Source organism: Salminus brasiliensis, chromosome 14 (assembly GCF_030463535.1).
Source record: "Salminus brasiliensis chromosome 14, fSalBra1.hap2, whole genome shotgun sequence".
NCBI classification, from domain to species: Eukaryota; Metazoa; Chordata; class Actinopteri; order Characiformes; family Bryconidae; genus Salminus; species Salminus brasiliensis.
In genome coordinates this window covers 33,991,619-34,018,106 of record NC_132891.1, presented here as the reverse complement: position 1 = coordinate 34,018,106, position 26,488 = coordinate 33,991,619, and the positions used below count along the sequence as shown (strand labels likewise).

The window sequence follows — 26,488 nt, the reverse complement described above, 5'->3', positions numbered from 1 at the left end:
CGTCTAGCCAGAAGACGAGCAGTGCATCGATAAAATTTAAGCAGAGACAGAGCCCAGAGGGTACCGAGCACTACGCCTGGCCCTGCTGGACGGGTGTAGCCAGCTGGGAGCAGGTTGGCTGCTTGACTGTTGGCGGTCTTGCCACGATCAGATCTGCTCTTAGTCTACTATGTATATGTATGTGTGTGTGTGTGTGTGTTGACTCATATTTTTGTGAATCATTTACCCACTGATTCTGAACTGACTCAGCTCAGTCGTTGGTTCCTTAAAGAACCTCTTGTTTTCCCATTACAGCGAAAAACCTGCTGTCCCAAGTCTCCTTCTATGCCGATGGTACAATACCTTGTATTAGCCATCACATTACTGATAGAGGACTTGGCAACCTAAGTCCTATGAAGGACCGGCACCCTGTCCAGGGGTATTCCCACCCTGCACTTAATGATTCTGGGTAGGCTCTGGAACCACTGAACGTCCCTGACCAGAAAGAAGCTGATATGAAGATGGATGGATGGATTCTAGGGGTTTACCCTGTAAAAGACTAGCACCCTGTCCAGGGGTATGATTCACTGATTCCGGCCCAGGGGCTACTTCACTCTATTTGACAGATTTCCTACCTTTCCAACCTGCCCCCTTCTCCCCAAGTCCTACTTTCCCAAGCAGTGGCCTGCCTATAACTCACAAACATGAATCAGGGCGCCCCCCACTGACAAGGCATAGCAGTGCTCCCATGATGCTTAGAGGAGCGCTTGTGGTTTGCATGGTTGGTTGGTAGATTGGCCATTTCGGGGTGTTCCATTTCCCCATCGTGGTGTCAGCTAAGCTGAGCTAGAGCCTTAGGTCTGTTAGCAAAACTGCTAATAGTGTTGACAGTTTATGGTAATACTTTTGGAAGTGGATTGGACCATCTTTAACCGGCACCTAAGGCTCATTGGTGCGATCCATGGAGGCCCAGCCCACCTCACAACTTAAGAGGACTTAAGAGGATCTGCAGCTAACCCGAACCCTCGAATGCTCAGATCAGTTGTAGGGAATGTAGGTAGCCATGCTTCTGAGAGTGGTGCTGTTATCCTACATCCACCAGAGGGCACTGCAAGCCTTTTCCATTGGACTTGTGAGTGGCACACCATTGCAAGCGCACCTGTCTTACATGGTCTACATGATTTTATCATGCTTTCGTCCTCCAACAACAACCAAACCCTGGGGTGGTTTCTACTGTCTGGACCTGAATTGTGCATTGCCTAAGGCAGGGACAGATCAGTAGTCCATAGCACACCCATTTGCTCACACCCTGGGGTAATTTAGCATAGCCAATGTGTGCTTCTGAAAGGTACGATGAAACTGGAGCACCCACATTATCATGTTACATTCTTAAAAATGAAGGTGCTTCAAATGGTTCTTTGAGGGAAGTCGTAGAAGAACCACTTTTGGTTCTATAAAGAAGCATATTTGAGCTAGAGATGTGTGAGAGAGTGTGAAGAACCTTCTCCTGAATCGTGTCCTCGCTGAAAGTTAACGGACGTGTGGTGTCACACCTACCAAGCATTTCAAAGTCCAGGACTAGAAACTGGATTCAAGGTCATGATTTGAATTTGACTTGAGTTTTATGGCATCTCTCAAAGAACCTGCTAAAGCACCTTTAACACAGATCGTAGTACATCCTATTTCAGTCAAATAACCCATCTAAAAACCACTGAGGTCTGGTTCTGGTTCAGGAGCGAATTCCTCTGGAATTCCTCAGTATTTGTCCAAAGATCAAGGAGTTTAATAGCAAGAACCGGTTCAAGCTTCTGAAGTTCAAGTTCAAAAGCAAGGGCAAAGCGCTACCTCTCCAGCAAGAAGGAGACCGAGGCCATTTTACCCCAAAAATGTGCCTCATGTGACATGTTTACGATGGAAAGCATGCCATCTTGCAGATATTTGGACCTTGTGAAAGTGAATGAGGTCTGAACGAGGTCATGTGTCTTCAATACATGCTAGAACTCAGAACTACAAAGCGAGGGAGGAATTATGTTACAGAAGACTGAACTTAAAACCATGAGGGCCTGGTGCCTGGCAGCAGGTCTGACTGGTTTCTGCAGGATTAGATTAGAATCAGCTGAAGCTATGAGAAGAACCCTCAGTATGCCAGCCTCGTGTTGACATGCAAAACACGGAGTGGCATCTGTAGGACTCGACAGAACTTGGCTTGATGACTCAAGACCTTGCTGTAGACGCACCTCATTCACGCCTGTGCTTGTATTGGCGAAGGAATCCGAGGAACAGGGCTGATGTCGGATCAGTTCTCCTGTATTTATGAAGGTCACAGACATCGGGAAAAAAACTGACTCTAGTTCAGCACTCCTACTTCTGAGGTGATTGGTGAATTCAGGCTGTGATTGGGATTGCTGATGCTGTTGTGTGAACTGTAGGAAAGGGCATCTTCGAAGGCTATTGCCCAAGGGTGTGAAAACAAGGGGTCATGATACAGCTCCACATTACTCAGCACTGCTAATTATCCCGAATACATACAATACACTGTTGACAAGGCAATACCTGCAGCATGACTAGACCATCTTAAAAAAGGGTAACTGGCTTTTTACATATTTTTTATTTTTAGTGTTTTGTGATGATAACGTTTATTATTATGTTACCAAGTGTTTATTAAAGTGCTATCCAAAAAGAGAACTATAGAATTCTGTCTCTAAAAATTGAAAATTGCATAGACTTTAGTAAAGATGCACAGGTTTTTGAATATTCATGAACTTAATCGAGATTAGACACCTTTAGTCACCTAAGGGTGTTTTCACAATTGCCCCAAATACATGAAAACCACAGCCAGGACCGATTCTGGGCTTGTTTGGGGGAGGGCCTCATCATCACTGGTTTGCTTTCACACAGAAGAATCCCATTCGAACCGTGGATCGACTGAGCAATTTTGCACGTCACTTTTCAAAATAGTAGGACCTGTCCTTGGATACAAACAGTCAAGCAGTGAAGAACAGCGCTTTCTGGAGTCGTGGCCTTCCTTTCACCGTGCAGAACCACCGGCAAACAAGAAGACCTTCTTGTAGGGGGTTGAAGCAGTTACATGAAAAATGCAGATAGCTTGCACACCTGCAGTGGGCCTTACCAGAGTTTGCTAGAAGCGAACCCAACACCACGGATTTCAGGAGGACCGAAGATCGATGCTCTGGCCTGCTCTCAGGCTCAAAAACCAGGTTTGATCAAATGTACCGTACTCACAGAGCAAGCAGACCTGGGTCCGGAAAAAGCTCTAGTGCAAGTTATTTGGAGTCTTATGAATATCTACTTCCTGATGAATGATTAGTTAAAGAAGTTGCTTTGCATTGCTATGCATTATTTTGTTGCTCAGCAAATCTCAGTGGGAGCTCATTCAGGTACAAATACAATAAACACAGTCCTGTATGCATCAGTATGTCCAGTGTAGATACATATACAGTGACCCATGGGTACCTTCGTCTCAGATAAGGGTGTAAAAGATCAAAAACATTCCAGCCCAACAATTAGAAAGTTAAAGGTCCAACACTGATAAGTGTTCCTACTGTCAGACGTTTGTACAACACAGTGTAGAGCAGTCTGTTGGGAAGACAGGCTGATCCTCAGTCTCTTATCAGTCCCAGTCTCCTCAGGGCCTGCTTGCGCTCTTCCCCGTTTTTACTATGTGGAGTGAATACCACGCTGATCATGCCATGGGAACGGGGAGGCACCTGCGAGTCTGTGCTTGGCTGCACTGGTGGAGGAATGGGCGAAGAGCCCAGAGACCTCCTGACATCTTTGTTTTGCCCGGAATCAGAAGGCAGCTGATCGATTCCCATCTCCTTCCGGCTCCCTGCAGAAGCAGGTCGAGGTCGGCTCCTTCGCATCTGTCCAGGGGACAGTTCCACGTTATTCTTCTCTGGGCCCATAATGAGGGAGGAATGGTCAGCTGTGACGCTTTTAAAACCTATCCTTGGTCGCTCCAGGGATGCCGATTTGATCTCAAAGGGTTTTGGGCTCTCCCTTGGGATCAGAGGACTTGATGAAATCGCATCCATCTTCCCTCGCGCCTCCACTTCTGCATGCTTCATCTCCTGGCCTCCATCTCCAGTTGATGGCGCTGCATAAGTGCTCATGTTAAAGGCAGGAGGTGGAGGGAGTCTCTCGGGCGCACTGGAGCTGAGACTGGGGGCGGAGTCAGGCTCATCAGCCTTCAGCAAGCCCAGTTTCTTCAAGGCCTCGATGTGAACCTTCTGTGTGTTCATCACGCGATCGCTCGGTGGAACAAGAGAATGACCAGGCCCAGAGTCTTTGAGGCTTTTGAGGACAATTGTGGAAGGGAGTTTCTTGGGTTTGGGTGCCACCGCTGGCGGGCTTCTAGGTTCGCTGTGTTCTAATGCAGTAGCAGGATGGCCTTCTGGACATGAAACAGGAAAACTGGCCTGTTTTGACACCTTTTGGCTAGAGGGTTGTACTGCAGCTACAGGAGCTTTTTCAGGGGCTTTCTTTAGGGAGGCCTTTTTGCGCAAAACATCCAGTTGGCTGGGAGACAGCGGCCCTCTTGAAGATGGAGTCCCTGTGCTTTGAGGTTTATCACCTTCAGCTTGCCCACCAAAACCAGGTGGAGGAGCAATTGTCATGCCTTCTGCAGGTGGTTGTGTCTGTAGTTGGAGTGGAAGCTGGGGCTGAGGTTGTGGCTGGGTTTGAGGTTGGGCCTGGGCTTGTGTTGAAGATTGCATTTGGGCTTTGGCTTGTGCTTGAGGTTGAATTTGGGGTTTGTCCAGAGCTTGTGTTTGGGGTTTGGCCTGATTTTGTGCTGGGGCTTGGGTTTGGGCCTGGCCTTGTGTTTGAGGTTTGGCCTGATTTTGAGGCTGCATTTGGGGTTGGGCCTGGCCTTGTGTTTGAGGTTTGGCCTGATTTTGAGGCTGCATTTGGGGTTGGGCCTGGCCTTGTGTTTGAGGTTTGACCTGATTTTGTGCTAAGGCTTGGGTTTGAGGCTGCATTTGGGGTTGGGTCTGGCCTTGTGTTTGAGGTTTGGCCTGATTTTGTGCTAAGGCTTGGGGCTGCATTTGAGGTTTGGCTTGAGTTTGGGTTAGTGTTTGGGGTTTGACCTGCTCCTGTGCTGGGGCTTGGGTTTGGGGTTGTGTTTGAGGTTTGGCTGAGGCTTGTGTTTGAGGTTGTAGTTGACTCTGTTTTGGTAGCTGTGCTGGTACTGGGGGAGAGGGATCTGGCTTATCCATAAAGTCTGAAGGAGGTGGAATCAGCTCCATTAGCATATTCGTTGAAGCACTCTTGGACTTCTGAACCAGCCTGGGATCCAGTTGGGCCTTAAGAGGACTGTCATTCGTTTTCAAATGAATGGAGGATCCAGCTTTAACTGGAGGCTCAGGTATGAAAGGCGGTGGCAGGTCAGGTAGTTCATTTGATCGGTCAGCAGTTGGTTCGGATGTCGCAGGATTTGTTGCTGACCTGGCAGGTTCATCTGCAGATGGTAAGCTAGCTGGAGGACGGTGAGAGTTTGATGGAACTACTTTTCGTTCTGATGCGCTGGCCTCATCAGCTTTTTTCAGAATTTTACCATTGGCTAGAACTAGTGGAGTTGGCACAAACAAACTGTTGTTTGGTTTATGGTCCTTTCCCAAAACCTTGTTGGGATCATCATAGGACGATAACTCTGAAAGACAAAAGTGGGATACAGAAACGACAGATACAGAACTTTAAGAAGATCCTGAGATTGGGCCCCTCAATGTAACTGGAGAAGAACAAACAGTTGTGGTACTCCAAGACTGCTAGTACTCACCCTCTGTTTTGGTTTGGCTAATGGGGCTAAGGTGGGCCACTTTGGTTGCTGGACTGTAATTTAAAACGTCTGGTTCATCATTGGAGACACCGCTGTCATCTTCTGCCTCCAGAGATTCGATTGTCTCCTCCAGGAACATGAGGCATGCACGTTCCTCAGCAGAGAGGTACTCCATACTGTCGTCACTCTACTCTCAGAAAGGATCAGAATTGAATTAGTGACGGTTTGTAACAAATTAGTGGCAGTTTTCATTAGTGGCACTGATTATTTGACTTTCCTGAACAATGTGGGATGATCAGAGCATTGGGAGGGACTGGTTTGACCATTGTCTCAAACTTCTAAACTAATGCCTACTTCCTCGCTTTCAAACGAGCACAGTATTATAATCTGATTATCTGACAAGCTAGTTCCTAGTTTCAATGTTCCTCTTTTGACCACAGAGGCATCATTTACAGTTCAGGGGGGTTGGTTTTACCATAGTTTTCTGAGTACTTCCCTCTGTGGTTTTACGGCAGGGCATGAAAGACCGCAAACCAATCTGAGCAGACCTGAACCTTGACTTTCTTACTTCCCTGATGGAATGACAAGCTAACCTACTCATCACAACACCGCCTCTGAGCTCACTTTTACATGCATTGGGTCAGTTCGGCCAAATCTGAGTGTTGTACACTGATAATAAATAGGTGTGTTGTCTTGCGGCTGTTCCCGGCTTAAGCTTCCTACTAAAGCACCCCTGAGCAAAGTATTGAACTTCAGTTTCACCCAAAAACCTGCCTCTGTAGATACAGGAAAGTTAGCTGCTTTGGGCAAAAGGTGTCACGTCACTGCCTAAACGTCACAAGATTGTTTGATAAATCTATGCTACAGATATTGTGTAACTAGGCATTTCACATTCCTGCATGCTCATCTGCCTGGTCTTCACTGAGCTGCTTATTTTCATTAGGGTTCATTTAGACATCTCTGGGCCATTCCAGATTCTAGTAACAGAGCCCTGGAATGCATCATTCATTTTGGTACTCACAAAGCCAGAGTTGGTGCTGACCATGCTGTCACAGCTGCTTGCACTGTTCATGCTGACGCTGCATGGCCAGGTGTCAGTTGCTGGCATGGCACATGAGGCACGGTGATTCCTGGCGCAAGACTTTCAGGGAGCTGTACGGTTGTCGGACCAATGGTTTCCTGTGTGGGAGGAAAATGTGGCAAAGGTGATCAACAGCAACGTTATTCTGTACTAATGATGATATGAACAGGCTTTAGTCCTCTAATTGTCGCCATGTTGACCCCATGGGCTGTTTCAATTGTCCAAAGCAGATGCAGCCACTTCCAACTGATGATTGACTGAAACCACGGCAACAAATACAGTCATTAACATTAACAGGAGTCTGAAATATCAGCTGACACATACACAACCCACTTATTCAATACAAATAATACAGAAAATCATCAATCACAACTAGAAAAGTGCATTTCCTGAAGGAAACTTTATATTTGCACACTTCCAGTTGCTACATGGTTGCTGTGGTTTTCCAGGTGCTTTCTACCATGTTGCTAGGTGGTTGCTATGGTGTTGCTACTTGGTTGCAGGGTAGTTGCTATGCTGTGCTTGCTAGATGGGTGCTACAGTGTTTGCAAGGTCGTGATATTTCAATAAAGGAACAGCACTCAAATTCACTAAGTTCAGACGTCTGATTCAATTCACCACCAGTGTGAACGGTTTTGCTTAGAAACTTTCAGATCGATCAAGCTTCACAATTTACAGCCATTAATTATTAAAGTCATTTATGTCATTAGCTTTTCAATTTTCTCAACATAAGTTAAATTTTTACTTTTTAAAAAAGTATCCTGTTTTATTATTTGCGATTTTGATAACTTCGGCATCCATTCCTAAGCTTCCAGTGACTTTCAGAGCTAACCATTAACAAAGCAAGAGGAGGACACCTTCAAACCCTAAGCCAATTACCATCGACTTTAACGATTTCCTGCTGCTGAGATTGATGCCCTAAGAGGGCCAGGCAGCACAAATCTGAAGATACAGCTTCCCCCCAGCACTGTGATACTTGGGCAAGCAACGTTCCCAGATTCCTCCTGGAGGCTCTCAAGGGGATGTGAAGCTCACCTTGCTGCTGATTCTGTTAACTTGATGCTGACGGATTTATCAAGAGGGCTCAGAGTGAGCGTTGAGGTCTACAATTACGGATTCTGTCAGAGCAACAAACCCAGTACCCTGCACTCAAACTACTATGGCTCAGAAAATATATTAACAGCACATTAACCGGGTTTCAATAAAAGTAATGAGGTTAATTAACGTGTCAACTTTGTCAATAAATTGGCAGCGATTAGTTGGCAGGCTGGATTTTTAAAATGCCTATTTTGCACAGCCTGTTTCTTCTTTCATTTTCCAACAGATGAATCTGGAATATTTGAAAAACTATGCATGGTCTGTTTCTATGCATGGTTAGTCCATTTGAATTACTAATATAATCAGTAGTGATTATAGTCTTAGTCATGGCAGGAGCCCTGCCAGGGATTTTGGGCCCCATGAAAAGACATTACACTGGTCCCCACAACTCAACAACTTAACAACAATACTGCCAAAATACTCAACTAATGCATTTATTGGGGCTCCTGTCCTGACCCCTACCCGTATGGCACCCCTGGCCACAGCCTGTCTTTTGATAATGCAACAACAGCAGCAACAACGACGACAACTACATGAGCAATGCCAATACCGTGCTGCACTTACATCCCCACAGTCATAGGCACTCCGAGAACTTCCGAGAGCTTCAGCAAGTTCCCTTCTCCATCAGACCTCGTCCACCGGGCTTAATAATTAGCTGTTTAATTTTACCTCCTATAGAAGAAAAGGCTAATCTGATATAACAGCCACTATAATACAGAACAGCTACAGAACAGTGCACTAGACACCCAAAAGAAACCTGAATGAGGAACCTCGGTGCAGACCCAGGCTTCCCGAGCAGCTGAAGCACGGGGAGGGCAGCTAGGAGGCACACAAGCGCGCATGAATAGCAATCATTGTTCATGTGGGGAGGTTTTCAAGTTGTTCAGCATACCAAACCTTCAATCTTGCCTCGTTAAACAGTGCTAATTGCAAGAGCACACACGTCTTGCTGGGCGTAGATGAAATACACAATAGAGGCCCACGGTGTGAGTCCTCCCTGAAAACCTGAAGATCCAGTAGGCAGAGCCTGGGCCTACACCTCAACTCACACATCATAGATCATGCTTGTTATTTTCTTGTTCGTAGAGACGAGCACTAGGGCTAGCTCTTATGCTCTGGTGCTGTGTTTTCTGGCAAGAACATACTAGAACATACATATATATATATATATATATATATATGGACAAAAGTATTGGGACACCTTCTCATTCACACCTTCTCATCACTCATTGTTCCAGAGAACACTGCTCCACAGCTCAATGCTGAGGGGCTTTATACCACTCTGGCCCACTAGTTTGTCATAATATTCAGATATAAACCCAATGGCCTGGTTTCCTAGGCATGGATTAGGCCTGTTCTTAGGATCAACTTGAAGCATTAATGATCATTTACCACTGAGCAGTCTTTCTGGTCTAAGATTAAGCCTAATCTTATGTGTTTTAATTTGATTATTATTATTATTAGAGGTGACAGTTTGCTCCATCACCAAGGGCACTCCCAGTAATGTGACATTCCAATTATAGTAGTAATTATCTCCTCAAACGGTTTTTCTGATCCTGTTCGGCATGCACCAACACATCAAGCCTTTGGAATGGCATGCACCAACACATTGCACATCGGGCACAGTGGTTTCCTTCATACAGACCAGTCTTGGACTGCTTTGAGAGTTTTCAGGATGAGGGTTTAATCTTTGTAAGAAGAAATGGCCTTCAGAAAAGGATGAAGGCCTTTTTTGACATGAAGGAAGCTGAACGGAATGTGAACTATGTGTCCTCTGAGTGCAGCCATCAAGGCTGGACAATCATTTACAGTAGATACACAAAGACAGAGTGGCCTAGTCCGGTCAGCAGAGGCACGTATGTGCCACTACAAACAACGCCACCAATGGATTCTTTGGTGCGACGCCTGTAGAACCTTTCCATATACGGTTCATTAACGAACCACTGGTTCTGAGTTGTATGTTTTACATGCCTGCTGGTAACAAACATCAGAACATCAACAAATGATCTCTGGAGTGGAATATCTTGGTGTGATCTCACTTGCTATGGACTCTACAAGACCTCTGAAGGTGTCCTGTGGTATATGTGGTAGCTCTGGAGCCTCGATGTGCATCCATGACCCTGTCGTAAGCCGGTTTACCAGATGTCTCCAGTTCCTCTGAGCACTTTTGGTGCGTGCTGTCCACTGCAAACCGGGAACACCCCACAAGACCTGCCTAATGTTTTGAAGATGCGATGACCCAGTAGTCTAGAACATCACAGTTTAGTTCTTGTCTTCAACACCTCCATCACCTTCAAGAACTGACTGTCCACTTGCTGCCTAATATGTAGATCCCAACCCTTTGGCAGGTGCCATGCCATTGGAACCATATAATCAATAGTATTCTCTGATCTCCAAAAGATCAGAATGGTCTTGGGGGGTGTTCCTGGTATGCAGTGGGCAGTACCTACCAAACGTCCAAGGAAGAGCCAACCAGTGCCCAAGGCTCAGTAATGCTCATCAGTAAAGGCCCCACCTCACAACTGGACCACCTCACAGGACTTAAAGGATCTGCTGCTGACTTGGTGCCAGATACCCAGGACATGTTCAGGGGTCTTGTGGAGTAAGGGCCTCTTGTGTGGACCCATCAACACGTCCATCAACATCCTCCCTAGTAAAGATGGACCTTAGTTGACCCATGCTTTGGCACTGCATATGCTGTTTGGCCGAAACACTCCCTCGGTCACCCTCCTCACTATCACACATTAACTCAGCTTCTGAAGGACGCTGCACGCCACCTTCAAGTGGACCTTAACCCTTAAAATGACCAAACACTGAGAACACTGCTGGAACCCTCTGAACTAATCTGTTTACACTGTTTGTAGACCGTGTAGTAAACATAGTGTAGTACTGGGCTAATAATGAGCTAAGTGTCCAAAAAAGGCTTCTATGGCCCATAGAAGAGTCAGTTTCGGTTGCCCAAAGATTTTGGGCCACATAAACCTTAATGCGAAGACTCTATAGAAATTTAAGGGTTCTTCATAGAACCTTAGCAGTATGTGGAGGTTCTTTAAACTTCACCAATGTCGCTTTCCAACCACTGTCCCAAAGTGGTTCCTGATGTTGCCTGATGTTTTGGCTCGAATTCTCAGAATCTACGCCTGCCTATTGGTCCTGCTTCATCATCTCCATCACCTTCAAGCGCTGGCTGTTCACTTGCTGCCTAATATTTAGATCCCACCTCTTTGACAGGAGCCACTGGAACCAGCTAAACAGTGATATTCCTCAACGGTGCGTCTACCTTCCCTTGCTCTAAGAGGTGGATTATGGAGGTTCAAACAGATTTCCGGACCAAAATTGCCAGTGAATCATAACTCATAATCTCCTCTATGGTTCTCATGTATTCTAATGTTGATGTTAAATGGTGGTTTTATTGGGCGGGGGACTATTTTAGAGACCATTTTTGCTTTATAGAAGATCTCAAAACCCTTAATAAACCAATGTCTCAAACATTAGACAAGACATTTCTTAGGACAGCGTTCTTTCTGAGAAGCTCTTCAGATGTCTGGGACCATTCTCCAAACTTTCACAATGCTACCCGAAGCAAACCAGTCTGAATAGCTTTGTCCAGACGTTAGTTTGTGTAGAACATTTGATAAATCTGTGGATTAAACCCTAATCGTCATTTATGTCAACCATTTTTCACTTTTCTCTGAATGTCGTTCTTCACATCCTGTCCAATTTCCATGAAGAATGGACCAACAGACTGATTTTTGAGATTAGATGTGTACACTGACTTCCACTGAAAGTTCTCCCATGTTGGAGATACGTGGTGTTTACCTCATAACAACAATATATAGGAAAATGCTCTTCCTGGTTTAAGCTTGTACTAGTGAGCTAGCTAGCTACCTGACCCACCTTCTGAGGGGATAACCCCAAGTCTTGGTCAGATTCCGACTCCCAAAGGCAGCAAAGGCCACATTTCCAACTGGACTCCAGTCCAACCAGTCAGAACCGGACATGCAGGTGAAAGCACAGCTGAAAACATGCTTATTTAGCTACTTCCAACAGGGCTGTCCTCCATGTTATCCCTCTAAGGTTCATTTTTTAAGATAAATTACAAAAATGTATTAAAAAACATCTTCAAAACATTTGGAAACGTCGACTATTCAGGAAAACAGCCAGAGCAGGCATGTAAAACGACCATGGGCGACCTTTCTACAAACGTTTCTCCTCAGAACAGCCCTGAGGTAAACTCTTACCTGGCCAGAAAGACGTGCAGCCACTGTTGCTTGTCGCGCGCTCTCGCTCGCCCTCACTCACCTAAGCACCTCAGCCAAGTCCTCCACCTGACTCACGCGCTAGTACACGCCCCTCAGCCAATCAGATGGCCAATGGGAGAGCAGCAAATGCTGAGAATGCGTGTCACCTTCCCTTCCTCATGGCTCCGGGTCTAATGGTTTCACATCAGTGCTATTGTTTGCCCTTGGACTCACTTCAGCCGTGCTGTATCTGATCTCTTTATCAGCCTGAGGGATCTGCACAGGCCTTTGCACCTCCCTTAGTTGGGAATACCCACACGCCTCTTGACATCTGCTTTGCATGGGGCTGATTTGCACATATTAATAGGCCATTAAAAGAGGCTGGGGTGCAGGGATCCACCATCAGTGGATGGTGCAGCTAATACCTCATTTGTTTGGTGACACCCCTTTCTAATAGATGCATTCAGCTTACTTTCATTTGCACCCATTGCTGACACAGATGTGCAAATGCACAAACACACACAGCTGAAAGAAGTACTGCCAATAGAATAGGACTCTCTGGAGCAGATAAATATGAGGAACCTATTGGCACCATGCTGCCTAATGCCAGGTGTGGGCTAGAGGGGTATAAAAAGCCCCCCAGCAGCATTGAGCTGTGGAGCAATGGAAGAACTGTTCTCTGGAATGATGGTGGTGGTGGTGCTCCATCCAATACTTTTGGGATGGATTTCGGGGTGAGATGGGGATGATGAGGTTGGGTGGTGATCATCATCCAACATCCTTTCAAATTCTCACAGCAGTGATCCTCCCAAATCTATAGAAAGCCTTCTTCTCTGGACAGCAGGGGGGAGGGGGGGAACAACCCCTTGGTGTTCGAAAGAAGCAATAAACGAGCAGGTGTCCCAATACTTTTGTCCATCTCATTTATATACATGTCATTTTAATGAAAGTGGTGGTCCTATATAGAACCATAACAACCATCTGGGTCGCGCACTGCATACGGGGCCATGATTGGACCGGCATGGCCCATCCGGAACCCACCACACCCACGTTCCACCCATGCGAGCCCCACGTGAGCATGTTGGCTGGGACATTGCTGTGGGTAAACACAGCGTTATTCTTCACTTCCAGAAAGCCAACAAAGCCAGAATCCAGGATGTGGATATTAGCGAGGGTCAAGTGTTCTACAAGAGAACCGCTGCAAACAAAGGAGCTGGGTTCGGAGTGAGCGGCGCATGGCAACGTTGACATTCGTCCGGGTTATTTATTAACCCCACATGAAGACTTCCTCCCCTGTATTTACGTACAAAGCATCTGAGCCTTTCCCATTCCTGTAGGGAAGTACGGGCTTTGGTAATGTGTATCTGCAGTGTGTACATATGACTTTACAGCCTCATGACTAAGCTATCACTCAGCCCTGTGGTGTTTGTTTGGTGTGGGGCTTTTTTGCTGTGTCACTTAGATCACTGTTAAAATGCAGGAACAGAAGCCGCTAGCCGTCGTACAGGTGTGTTTTATGCGTGGGCCTAGAGGTAAAAAATGAAAGTTCACGCCACATTAATGATGACAGTCAAGCGTTCTTCCGCATTCCTTAGAATCATAAGACCGGTAAGAAGGGTTTCATTTAGGGAGGGAAACGTGACAAGGGTGGATATTTCTTGCCTAAGACTAAGTAGACCCCCCCGCCCCCCTGTGCCACCAAAAAAGCTCTCACCCAATAAGCAATGAACTCTACAAGACCTCTGAAGGTCACCTGTGGTAGCGTTAGCAGCAGACCCTCGAAGGTATGTAAGTTGTGAGGTGAGTGGGGCCTCCATGAGCATCTATGGCCGCTTTCGAGGGTAACCGCTCCTGCGGATTTCCCCCCACAGGGACACGGTTCGGCACGGAACGCTAACAAACCAGGCTCGGCATGGTTAGCTAACCAGAACCATAGCTTAGCAGACTTAATGACATAGAGGTCTGCTGATTGGCTCCGTATTTGCATGCCAGCCATGCTAATGCCACGGTAGCAAGCTAGATGGGCGTTAGCACGGCCCTGGCTCGCTTAGTGGAAGCTAGTATTACCTTCACAGGGCAAACGCTTACCGACTGTCCTTCCTTGGAGCACTTTTGGTAGGTATTGACCACTGCATACCGGGAACATCAGGCCCACAAGACCTGCCTGATGTTCTGGAGATGTTCTGACCCAGTCAGTCGGCTAGCCATCACAGTTTGGTTCACCTGCTGCCTAATATGTGGATCCCACCCCTTGACGAGTGCCATTGGAACTAGATCATTCATCTCGTTAATGGTATAAACAATGACCCAGACCCAGGGATCTCTTATTAGACACACTTTACATCCGTGTGTGTGTGTGTTCATGCATTCAGAGTGGGTGACTAGTCAAACCGGCCCATGAAGATGCCTTGCATCACATTCCCCCGTCCTATTTCGAGGCCAGAAATGAGCCTGAATTACTTCCCTTAACCATCTCTCTTCACTCTTCACAGTTTTGATGGACTAACCTCTTAACGCCCTTAAAAATATAGGCATTTTACTGACTCTCCAAAGCCAACACTCAACCTACACGTGTCTTCTGAGTTTTATATATAATGCTGACAATGGTAAAATAGTCAAAAATCTATAAATAGACTATTCAAGGACTATTTTGCTGCATAACACTCTGTAAGTACCCTTCTGCCATTAACAAATTTGCCTTGCTCAGGGGCCCAACAGTTGGCAGCTTGGTGAACTTGGGTATCGAACTCACAACAGCTGTCAGGAAAGCATCTGGGTTGACCTGAGGAGCTAACCACATAGTGCTGTTAAGTCAACTCTAATATACACTATACTGTATGTCCAAATGTTTATGGACACCCCTTCTAATAAATGCATCCAGCTACTTTAATTTGCACCCATTGCTGACACAGATGTGCAAACACACAAACACAGCTTGTCTAGTCCCTATAGAGAGGAAGTACTGCCAATAGAATGGGACTCTCTGGATCAATAGATCAACATGAACCGATTGACACCATGCTGCCTAATGTCAGGCATGGACTAGAGGGGTAGCTATTAAGCATTGAGCTGTGGAGCAGTGGAAGAACTGTGTTCCCTGGAATGATGGTGGGGCTCCATCCAGAACGTTTGGGATGAGTTGGAGAGTTGGGTTGATGATCCTGACCTCACTAACGCTTCTGTCGCTGAATGCAATCAAATTCCAACAGCAATGCTCTCCAGAATCTAGTAGAAAGCCTTCTTCCATGGACAGTAGAGATGGTTCCTCCAACAAAAGCAGGAGCAAATCTTTTTAATACCTTTGATTTCGAACGAAACACTGAACCCATACACTGGTGTCCCAATACTTTTGTCCAGTGCATTTGCCAATGTGGTTTCTCTCACTGTTTGACATTTTCCACTCTTCAGGTAAGCGCTGAGAACTGCTCTTCATGATAAACCATACCAGTGCGTTCCTGGTGCTGGGAGATGACCTCACTAGTCCACTATGGCTCACTGTTTTAGCATGACGTGATCTACAGCGTTCCTTCTCCTTCCATCTTCTGTATGGAAATGAATAATTAGGTGATCTGTTGACACATGGTGGGTATGGATTCCCCACAATTGTACACTCAAGATGTAGAAGCTCTGCTGTTCTGTCTTTGGCCTACAGCGACCCCTTGAGGACAATGTTGCAAACAACAACTCTCTAAAGCAATGGTTTTTAACTCCAGGCCTGGTGACTGTCCATGCTGCACAGATCAGCTCATGGAGGTCTTCCTGCTAAACTGGAGATTCATAAGGTTAAAGAATAATGGTTGTCAACCAGTTTAATGGTTCTTCCTAGAACATTTAGAGTATTTAGAGGTTCTCAAGCCCCGATTACATAAGGAATGTAAGGGCCTGTGACTGGCTTGTGGGGCCCAGTGTTGTATTTCCTAACGGGGTCCAAAATCCCTGGCAGCACCCTTGAATATAACCCAGGACCTCAGGACCTCTGAAAGTGTTCCGAGTTATCTAGCACCAGGACTAATGTTAGTAGCAGATCCTTCAAGTCCTGTGAATTGTGAGATGAGACTTGGGCACCCATGATCCTTCCTTGGAGCACTTTAGGTATGTACTGACCACTGCATATCAGGAACACCCCAGAAGACCTGGCTTTTGAGATGTTCTGACCCACTCGTCTAGAACATCACAGTTTGGTCTGGTCAAAGTGTCTCAGATTCATATGCATGTCCTGCTTCTAACATAATCACCTTCAAGAACTGACCGTTCACCTGCTGCCTAATGTGGAGATCCCACTCCTTGACAGGTGCCATTGGAACCAGATCATCAGTGTTATTCACTTGACCTCATGGGTGGTCAGCAGACAGACGCTCCCTCAGGGCAAAGCCATGAAGGACAAGCCATTTGTCACAGCTCTGCTCTGCCCTATTAAATCACCAACAGCGAGAGTATACTTAGCAATGTCAAATTTACTGGCAACGTCAACATGTTTTCTGAAAGTTCAGACCTCTCTTCTTCTGAATTCCTTTGTTGCCTTGGGAACAAAACTGAAATACATACAGATTAAGGGTGGGGTGTCCAGTCGATGACATCTCCGGTGACCTGGAGAACAGCTGTGATGGAAGAGGCCCATGGAGATCGGGTCCAACACTCCCCACACATCTGGAGCTGATCACTGCTTAGTACGCTTAGGCGTCGCCCCTAGTTCTGCAGCTCTGGGCTGGGCTGAGTGAAGTAGTGGGAACATTCTTCCACACGGCATCAGCTCAACACTTCCACACGCCAATGTTTACATCCACACCTTTAAAGGTTCTGTACAGAACCATGACAACTCAGAGCACCATTTGAACCAGATTTAAAGATGAAATGACTTCAGCAGGCTGCTGCACCCTCGAACAGGTTCCACAAAGGGTTCTTTGAGAGGGGGCCATAGAAGAACCTTTCGGATTCTCCAGTTGTTGTAAAGGAGAAATCTGCTTGACCGAGTCAGCTTTGCAACATGGGTCAAGAACGATAACTGGTCATCCATGGCTACACCAAAACTTCATGCTCCTGCAGGTAGAGTGACCAGTGAGTTCTTAAAGGCATGGCAAGATCATGGTGAACTCCAGCAGTTCCAGGGATGCATTGCAGCTTGGTCTTGCTGGGGCTGAGGTTAAGGTGGTGAGCTGCCATCCCAGACGAGATGTCAACGAAACATGCTGAGGTGCGAACTGAAGCCTGGGTGCCAGGTTCGAGGTGAGAAAGAAAGAGAAAGGACGAGTTGAGAACCCATGGTAGGATCTTACATCTTCAAGGGGAGTTCCAATAATGACCATCACTCCATAGGACCCATGTTGGCACCTTAATTAGTGTATTTCAGACACTGTCCGGATTAGTTCAGCTCCACCAGCAGCTTGCATGGTTTACTTATTTACTAATTAGATAAACTAGCTGTCGGATAGGAACTGGGGATACTGGCCTTCCTCCGCGAGAACTTAAAATCACAATGGCTTGTTTGTTTAATTTTATTGTAACGTTTTAGGTTGAATAAAAGCTTACTGCCCAGATATTCTCTACTGTGAAGAAATTCAGAGCAATAGTCTGTGTGCATAAAATACCGCCACCCAGTGGGGAGTATAGAGTGTGTTGCAACAACACTTGGAAGACAACTACACAAAAAAAGGGGCTGTACCACTCACTGCATGTTATTTGTGCTCTTTCAAATCCACTGGAACTCTTTTTTTTGACCCATCAGGAAATCCCCGGGATTCACATCAACTTGCAGGTCGCTCCCTTTTCACTTTCACTGCAATAGCAGATGCTTTGGCCTTTATTGACACACAGAACATGGATGCATCCAGCAGCTGCAGCTGTGAGACTTAATAGCAGGTCCAAAAATCTGGTGCATGTCTCAGCATAAGAACTGGGGTTAGTTAGACTCTAACCTTGGTCTAAACTCTGCAGTTTGGTCTAAAAAATGCTTAAATTAAAAAGCAATAGGCATCATCACGTTTGCTTCTTGTCACCGCCTTATCATCTGCCCAGACGGCACTATATCTAGAACCTTGGTCCCAAACCTAGATCTAGCACCCTTCAGATCCACCCATATCCCAGATTATATTTAGATCCTCCTTCATAACCTGGATCAGGTTGTGGAGCTAATCTCTAAAGGGTGGTGGATCTCCTGGTTCTCCTGGATCTCCTGGACCAACATGTTGTTCAGATTTGCTTGTTCAGAGAGAGTCCGGCTTTGTTCTGGGATGAGCTGACAGAAGCTCATTTCTCACCTGTGGCAATACCTGTTTTGTCCCAACCCAGCGCCCACACTACCATCATATGGCTTCTAAGGCTAGTGTTACCACCTCTCAGGTCTAAGGGGTTAAATTCCATGGCCTTGCTTGGTTGTCAGCATGGGAGTTCAAATAACAGTTCTTAATGGTGGAGGTCAAGTTGGCAAACAGGCCGTGTGTATTTGGTAAAACAGCGCCACCAGTGGACGGGAGCTGTAGTGTATCGGGGTACACCTTGACTGTATATGCACAAGTTTTATGGGGATCTTAGTAGCAGGACTGCTTTTAAGGGAAAGTGAGAACTTCAGGAAGACCTAGCAGACTCTAAGTAGCTAAGTAAGAGGTGCACTATTCTACTGTGCAGCGACACCTGCTGTATGACCTTCATAGAATAAGAGTCATCATAAGAAAACTCTTCAACTTTCAATTCTTCTACTTCTACAAAGACTAGAAACCTATGTACGTTGTTATTTTCAGCCCTATGAAGCCTCATCCTATAAGGACTCACTCGAGAGCGCCCTCTAGCTCTTTGGAAGAATGGGAGGTGGAACTGGAAGTGACTAGCCTCCCCAAACCTGGCAGATTTGTTGAGTGGTGTCTCATTATTATGAGTGGAAGTTCAGGATCAAGCTGTAAAATTACACCATACACACATTACAGCAAGAGGAACTGGCATTATATTGGCATTTTGGAATTAAAGAGGTGAGAAGAGAGGTGTAAAGTCCACATCAGTAACTTTCAGTGTGATCAGCGTCCATGAGAAAACACTGGCTTACAAATCTGTAAAGATCTCGGGTGTAGGGTGGATTCTGGACTTCACCTGTCCCATGCAACATCAGCAGGTTTTTGCCTCCTGTGGGGAAAAATGGGTCTACTGTTACTACTGTGGGTGAAACAGGTTTGACGTCCACGTACTGTGGTGTCAGCAGTTCGCGAGAGTATTCCCATGTTCCTGTGTTTCGATGTAGTCAGGACAAATGACATCCATGCAAGCTCAGAGTGATGAATCGAATCCAGATGAAAAAGTCATCGGCCTTATTGACCAAATGTTCTTGGGGACATTTTATTCAGAGTGGTGCTTGACTCTCCGTCATCTCGCAGCTCTAATACTGACCATCTCACCATCCTCTACCGGCTGCTGTAGATCTGCTGCTGAGACCAACCTGGAACTAGAGACTAACTGGATTAGGCTGAGATTAAGGAACCAGGGTGAAGGTTAGGATTAGATTTTGGGTTGAGGTGAAGATTAGGGTTAGGGCCACGCAGAGGGTTAGGGTTAGGATTTGGTTTGAGGTTAGAATTAGCACCAGGATGAGGGTTAGGGATACATTTTGGGTTGAGGTTAAGGTTAGGATTAGAATAAGGCCAGAATTATGGTTAGTATTAGGTGTTGGGTTGAGGTTAGGATTAGGGCCAGGATGAGGGTTAGGATTAGATTTTGGGTTGAGGTATTAGTATTAGGGCCAGGTTGATGGTTAGGATTAGGTTTTGGGTTGAGGTGAAGATTAGGATTAGGGCCAGGATGAGGGTTAGAATTAGGTTTTAAATTGAGGTTAGGATTAGGATTAGGCCCAGGGTGAGGGTTAAGGTTAGATTTGGGATTAAAGTTAAGGTTAGGATTAGGGCCAGAATGAGGTTAGGATTAGATTGTGAGTTGAAGTTAAGGTTAGGATTAGAAAAATGCCAGAATTATGGTTAGTGTTAGGTTTTGGGTTGAGGTTAAAATTAGGATTAGGGCCAGGATGAAGGTTAGTATTAGGTTTTGGGTTGAGGTTAAGATTAGGAAAAGGGATAGGCCAAGAGTTAGGATTAGTCTTTGGGTTGAGGTTAAGGGATTAGGATTAGGGCCAGGGTTAGGGTTAGGTTTTGGGTAAGGGTGGTTTAGGTTCTGCTTAATTGAAGTAATATATGAAGTCTACTTGATGTTACAGACCAGCAGAGATACTTAACGTCAGTACGGCATCAACAGAACATCTTTCAGATATTTACCTTCAGTTGCTTCAAGTTTCACGATTTTGAAACAATTTACGAGGACAATGAGATCCATCATTATAGGAGCATGGCTGCAAACAATTCTGTGGTTTAAAAATGGGTGAATAAGGCCTATTGTTTGCTAATGCAGGGTCGTAGATACAGATCAATACACAGAAATACGAAGTTCTTCATGTTGATTGTATTTGTACATGTAGGCTCCTAGTTGCAAATAAGACTTAAACGGGTTATTGTGACTTATACATAAAAGCTTAATAAGCTCAGCTGGGACTAGTAGCATTTCTTCTGGGCATTAGGTATGCATAAAAAGTTTGAGTAGCTGCTTTAAGATGCAAATCAACCAACGTTGAAGTATCATTATTTAAATTTAGCCACCTTAAATTCAAAACTGAACTTGTTGAACCTCAGCTAAAGCCTTCAGCCTTCATCACACCTTTGTCTCCATGCTTTCTAAAACTCCAAGACTTCCACTGTCAGACCAGTGTTTCTCAGTTTCGGTAACTGCTGACCCCCATATGAGCATCACATTTCGATGCTTATCTTGCTTTGAAACACCTGATTCAGCTCATGCAGAGCCTGATAATTAGGCTAAATAGCGAGTTGAATCCAACAGGCCCCAGAAGGGAAAACAGTGTTCACATGTCCACTGGTTTCACTGCGAATCGGTCGCAGTGAAAAACATCTGAGTTAGCACTTTGTCTTGTCTCCTTTTACGACTGTAACCGGGCTGTAAACTCCAAGTGTCTTGAGGATGCTCTGTTTCAGCCCAATTTACAGCACCACGTTCCAATTAGACTGAACTAGACCCAAGCATTTTCTGTGTTTAAGGCCAAAACTGAACTGAATCTAACAAAATATGTTAAAATGCACTACTAATGCCTTTCATGACATCTGATATAAACCAGCTTAAGCATTTACAGAGGCTTATTTAAGTACTTATTATGTAATTAAGTACTAATTATGTAAAGCTGCTTTGTGACGACAACAGTTGTAAAAAGCACTATACAAATAAATCTGACTTGACTTGACTTGACTTATTTCAACTAGCATCAGTTGACTGTTTCTGAGGTAAAACTTCATCAAAATGTTTAAAAATGATGTTTAGGATGATCTATGAACAGTTCTTTTTGGTTTGGACTGTTGTACGCAGTGACTTAGCTGCTAGCAAGACTAGCCTTGCTAGCACAAAGCAAGTAAAGCACAAGGTACTAGACTAGCAAACTGTTTTGGACTAGCATAGGTTAGTTTTTAATGCATGTGTGTTTCATAAAACAGCTTATGGTTGTGTTTTCAATTAGTAAGCAGACTAGCGTTCATTCAGTATTTTTACCGCTCATCAAAATTTTATGGTTTTTAACCTTTAATAAACCCTTCATGACACCTAAAAAAGCATAAATATTTACAGAGGCTTATTTCAACTAGCATCAGTTGTCGTGACTGTTTCTGAGGTAAAAGTTCTTTAAAATTGTTTCCAAATTATGTTTATGATGATCTATGAACAGTATTTTCTGGTTTGGACTGTTGTACGCAGTGATTTAGCTGCTAGCAAGACTAGCCTTGCTAGCACAAAGCAAGTAAAGCACAAAGTAGGTAAAACACTAGGCTAGCAAACTGTTTTGCACTAGCATAGGTTTGTTTTTTTTTACTGCATGTGTGTTTCTGTGTTTCATAGAACAGCTTAAGGTTGTGTTTTCAATTAGTAAGCAGACTAGCGTTCATTCAGTACTTTTACTGCCCATAAAAATTTCACACACAAAGGTTTAGACCCTTCAATAAACCTTTCATGACACCTGATATAGACCTGTATGAATATTTACAGAGGCTTATTTCAACTAGCATCCGTTGCAGTGACTCTTTCTGAGGTAAAATTTCATCAAAATTTTTTAAAAATTATGTTTATGATGATCTATGAACAGTCCTTTCTGGTTTGGACTGTTGTACGCAGTGATTTAGCTGCTAGCAAGACTAGCCTTGCTAGCACAAAGCAAGTAAAGCACAAGGTACTAGACTAGCAAACTGTTTTGGACTAGCATAGGTTAGTTTTTAATGCCTGTGTGTTTCATAGAACAGCTTATGGTTGTGTTTTCAATTAGTAAGCAGACTAGCGTTCATTCAGTACTTTTACTGCTCATCAAAATTTCATGTTTTTTACCCTTTAATAAACCCTTCATGACACCTAAAAAAGACCTGCGTGAATATTTACAGAGGCTTATTTCAACTAGCATCAGTTGTCGTGACTGTTTCTGAGGTAAAAGTTCATCAAAATGTAAAAAAAATATATGTTTATGATGATCTATGAACAGTCCTTTCTGGTTTGGACTGTTGTACGCAGTGATGTAGCTGCTACCTGCTAGCACAAAGCAAGAATAGCACAAGGCAAGTAAAACACTAGGCTAGCAAACTGTTTAGGACTAGCATAGGTTTGTAAGCAGTCTAGGATTCATTCAGTACTTTTACTGCTTATCAAAAATTCACATTAACAATAGTTTGGACCTCTTAATACGTCTCTTTGGGCACAAATATCAGAACTGAAGTGGTGCTAGTGGGTTTATCACTGCCCTGTCGGTCTGCAGGTAAAGGTGCACGTATTTGTCACTGTACAGTGTGGACTGTACAGCGAAATGTGTCCTCCGCATTTAACCCATCTGGTAGTGAACACACACTCACACACACACATGTGTTGGGGCAGTGAGTACACACACACACCCAGAGCGGTGGGCAGCCAACTCCAGCGCCCGGGGAGCAGAGAGGGTAAAGGGCCTTGCTCAAGGGCCCAACAGTGGCAGCTTGCCGAGCCCGGGAATCGAACCCACAACCCTGTTATCAATATCCCGGCGCTCTAACCGCTGAGCCGCTGAGCAGTACTTGGTTGCTATGTGTGGACGCTAGTTTCTCGCCCTTGAGCTGGCTCGACTGAGAGCGGGGACGGTCCACACCCAGCAGCCGGCAGCTGAGAGAAAATAAGCAAGACTAAATGTAATTTCACCTGAAATCACATCTGATCCTGATTAAAAATGTTTTGGACATCACAGGAAGGCAGGAATACCCTTATCATGTGTGTTTTTCTAGGAGGTGGGAGGAAGACGGTAAGGATAAGGCCCGGACCCACAGCGCCAGGCCCTTGAAGCTGCTAGGCCACTGTGCCACCACTTGTAAATACATACAGTTTCAATGTTTTATCACCTGTTAATGTTTTGCAAATACATTATATGGACAAAAGAAATTGGGACACCTGGTCATTCATTGTTTCCTCTGAATTTAAGGGTATTAAAATAGAGTTTATGCTGCTTTTGTTGGAGTAACTGTCTCTGCTGTCCAAGGAAGAAGGCTTTCTACTAGATGTTGGACTGAAGCACTGCAGGGGGCAGATTTACAGTCTCGAGGTACAGTACCCCCAGCGGACGTTCTGGCGTTCTGTTGGTTGTATTGGTTCTGTTGATCACGACAGGTTAAATGTTACAAAAGCCTCAAACCTGTTACTTTTAACTGTGTGTCTGTTCAACACTGGAGATCTTGGAGAGAGGCTCCTATTTATAAAGCTCTCATGAAGTTTTCACACGAGTTCCTTGCATGCCTTGCTGATCCTCCCACACACACACTGGCATTCCTCGGTCAGGTGGCACCCTGCAGCGTATGGAGGTTTCTGCTCAGGAAGAATTTATGCTTAACCAATGATACGACCGGGACTTCCGAAATCACTTTGGAATATTTGAGTAAGAAAGGAGAAGATGGACTCCTGGTGGGGCGTTCATGCTTTTGAGACCTGGCTATTACGCTCAGGTGGTTTGGTGGCAACTGGAGTTAACTTTTGACTGTGTCCAAATACATACTACTGCACTACTCACACTAGGCTACGTACACTCCTGCTAACTGTAAACTAGTATGGCTATGTTCCACATACACTATATGGACAAAAGTATTGGGACATGTGCTCTTCTGTGGTTTCTTTTAAAATCAAGGGTAAAATTTCAACATTTTGTTGGAGTAACTGTCTCTACTGTTCAGGGAAGAAGACTTTCTACTAGATTCTGGAAGAGCATTGCTGTAAGGATTTGAATGCATTCAGCAACAAGAGCGCTAGTGCCGACAGGATGTTGGATAAAGAGCACCACCCCACCTCATCCTTAACTCCCCAACTCATCCCAAACGTATTGGATGGAGCTCCACCACCATCATTCCAAAGAACACAGTTCTTCCACTGCTCCACAGCTTAATGCTGCTGGGGGGCTTTCTGGGGGGCGCCATCTGCCTGTCTGGAGAAAGCACAGCCAATTGTGCTCTTTCAGACTCCGGCCGCTGATGGCAAAGCAGCATGGCTTGGGATTCGAACTCATGACCCAGTGGGCCACTCGGAGCACCCAGAGTTCAATTAATGCTTGTTCAATTAATAGATTGCTTCAATTGATAGATACTCTTGGTTTAATCCCTCAGTGATGCTGGAGGAAACATTTAGCATTTGTTGCTAAAAAGGATAAACCAACATGAAGACCACAGAGTTACCTATGGCAGCAAAGCGAGCCATTTTGAAGCTGTGGAAGAAGGGACGATTGATCAGAGCCATTGGGCATAGCCAATACAACAGGCTGGAACGTCCTGAAAAATGAAAAAACCTTGAGTGTACTAACAACCAGGCAAAGTTAAGGTGTGGTGGGACCAACACAAACCTCCACCAAAAAGATGGACAAGCCATAAATAAAGAAAGAAAGGATCAGCTCGTAATCTGGTGGGCTCATCAAGCATGGCGGAGGTAGTGCCGTGGCTTGGGCTTGCATGGCTTCTCCTGGAACGGGCTCACTAATCTTTGTTGATGATCTAACTCATGATGGCAGCAGCGGAGTGGATTCAGGAGCCTGGAGAAACCTTCTGTCTGCCAATTTAAAGAGACACATATCAGTCTAATCTGGAGGACCTTCAGCACGGAGCCAGACAATGACCCGTAACACGCTGCCAACACAATAGAGGACTTCATCTGGGGAAAACAGTGGAAGGTTTTAGACTGGCCAAGTCAATTACCAGACCGGACAGACCTAAGAAATTCTGCTGACGCTTCCAAATACTGTACATACCTATATATTATATGGACAAAAGTATTGGGACACCTGCTCTTCAGTATTTCTTCTCTCTGTCCAGAAAATAGCATTCAGTGACAAGAGTGTTTGAATGTTGTAAGGTCAGGATATTGGATAATGACCACCCCACTTCATCCCCAACTCCCCAACTCATCCCAAACGTATTGGATGGGGGGCACCAACCCGAGTTCTTCCACTGATACTGCTGGGGGGCTTTCTACCCCTCTAGCCCACACCTGGCATTAGGCAGCTTGGTGCCAATAGGTGCATTTTTATCTGCTCCAACTTAAAGTAACTGATAGATTCATTAGAAGGGGTGTCCACAAACATTTGGACATATGGTGTATTGTCCTGCAAAAACCTTGTATCTCAATAAAAATGTTCCGAAATGACCTGGAATAAAATCCTCTGACAAGACAGAACAGACCACTGCTTGTCCCTCGAAGAGTGTGGGTGCAGCATGTTTTAGGGCTGATCCTGCTGTGACATGCCTGAAGATCCACCGCTTTATTACTGAAGAAGGCATCATTAGCTGAGTCAGGTGTTGTAGAGCTGAGAAAATACTGAAACTCTCATCACACCCCTTTCGGAATTAGTTTCTAACATATATAGAAGGCTAAATTAGGAACTGCTGGAACAGCCTTGTGCTAGAAACAAATGTACTATTTGGACAAAAGTTTTGGGACACCTGAGCATCCATTGTTTCTTCTGAAATCAAGGATATTAAAAATAATTTATCCTATTTATGTTAGAGTGACTGTCTCTACTGTCCAGGGAAGAAGGCTTTCTCTTAGATTTTGGAGGAAAATCCGCACTGCTGTGAGGATTTGATTGCACTCAGTGCAGTCAGTGAGATCAGAACGTTCATCCTCAACTCTACAAGCCATCCCAAAGGTATTGGATGGAGCACTATCCATCATTTCAGAGAACACAGTTCATCCACTGCTCCACAGCTCAATGCTGGGGGTCTTTAT

The 26,488-nt window shown here is 45.1% G+C and overlaps 1 protein-coding gene across 1 annotated transcript; it reads right to left on the bottom strand.

Moving 5' to 3' along the window:
• Positions 1-2,609: 2,609 nt before the first annotated feature.
• On the bottom strand, positions 2,610-12,253 carry LOC140577128 (uncharacterized). The gene is made up of 4 exons (XM_072696961.1): positions 12,197-12,253; positions 6,798-6,955; positions 5,777-5,963; positions 2,610-5,650 (listed from the first exon to the last, which is right to left on the bottom strand). The coding sequence occupies exons 2-4, from the start codon at positions 6,882-6,884 to the stop codon at positions 3,600-3,602; spliced, it is 2,325 nt and encodes a 774-aa protein (XP_072553062.1). The 5' UTR covers positions 6,885-6,955; positions 12,197-12,253; the 3' UTR covers positions 2,610-3,599.
• Positions 12,254-26,488: the final 14,235 nt, after the last annotated feature.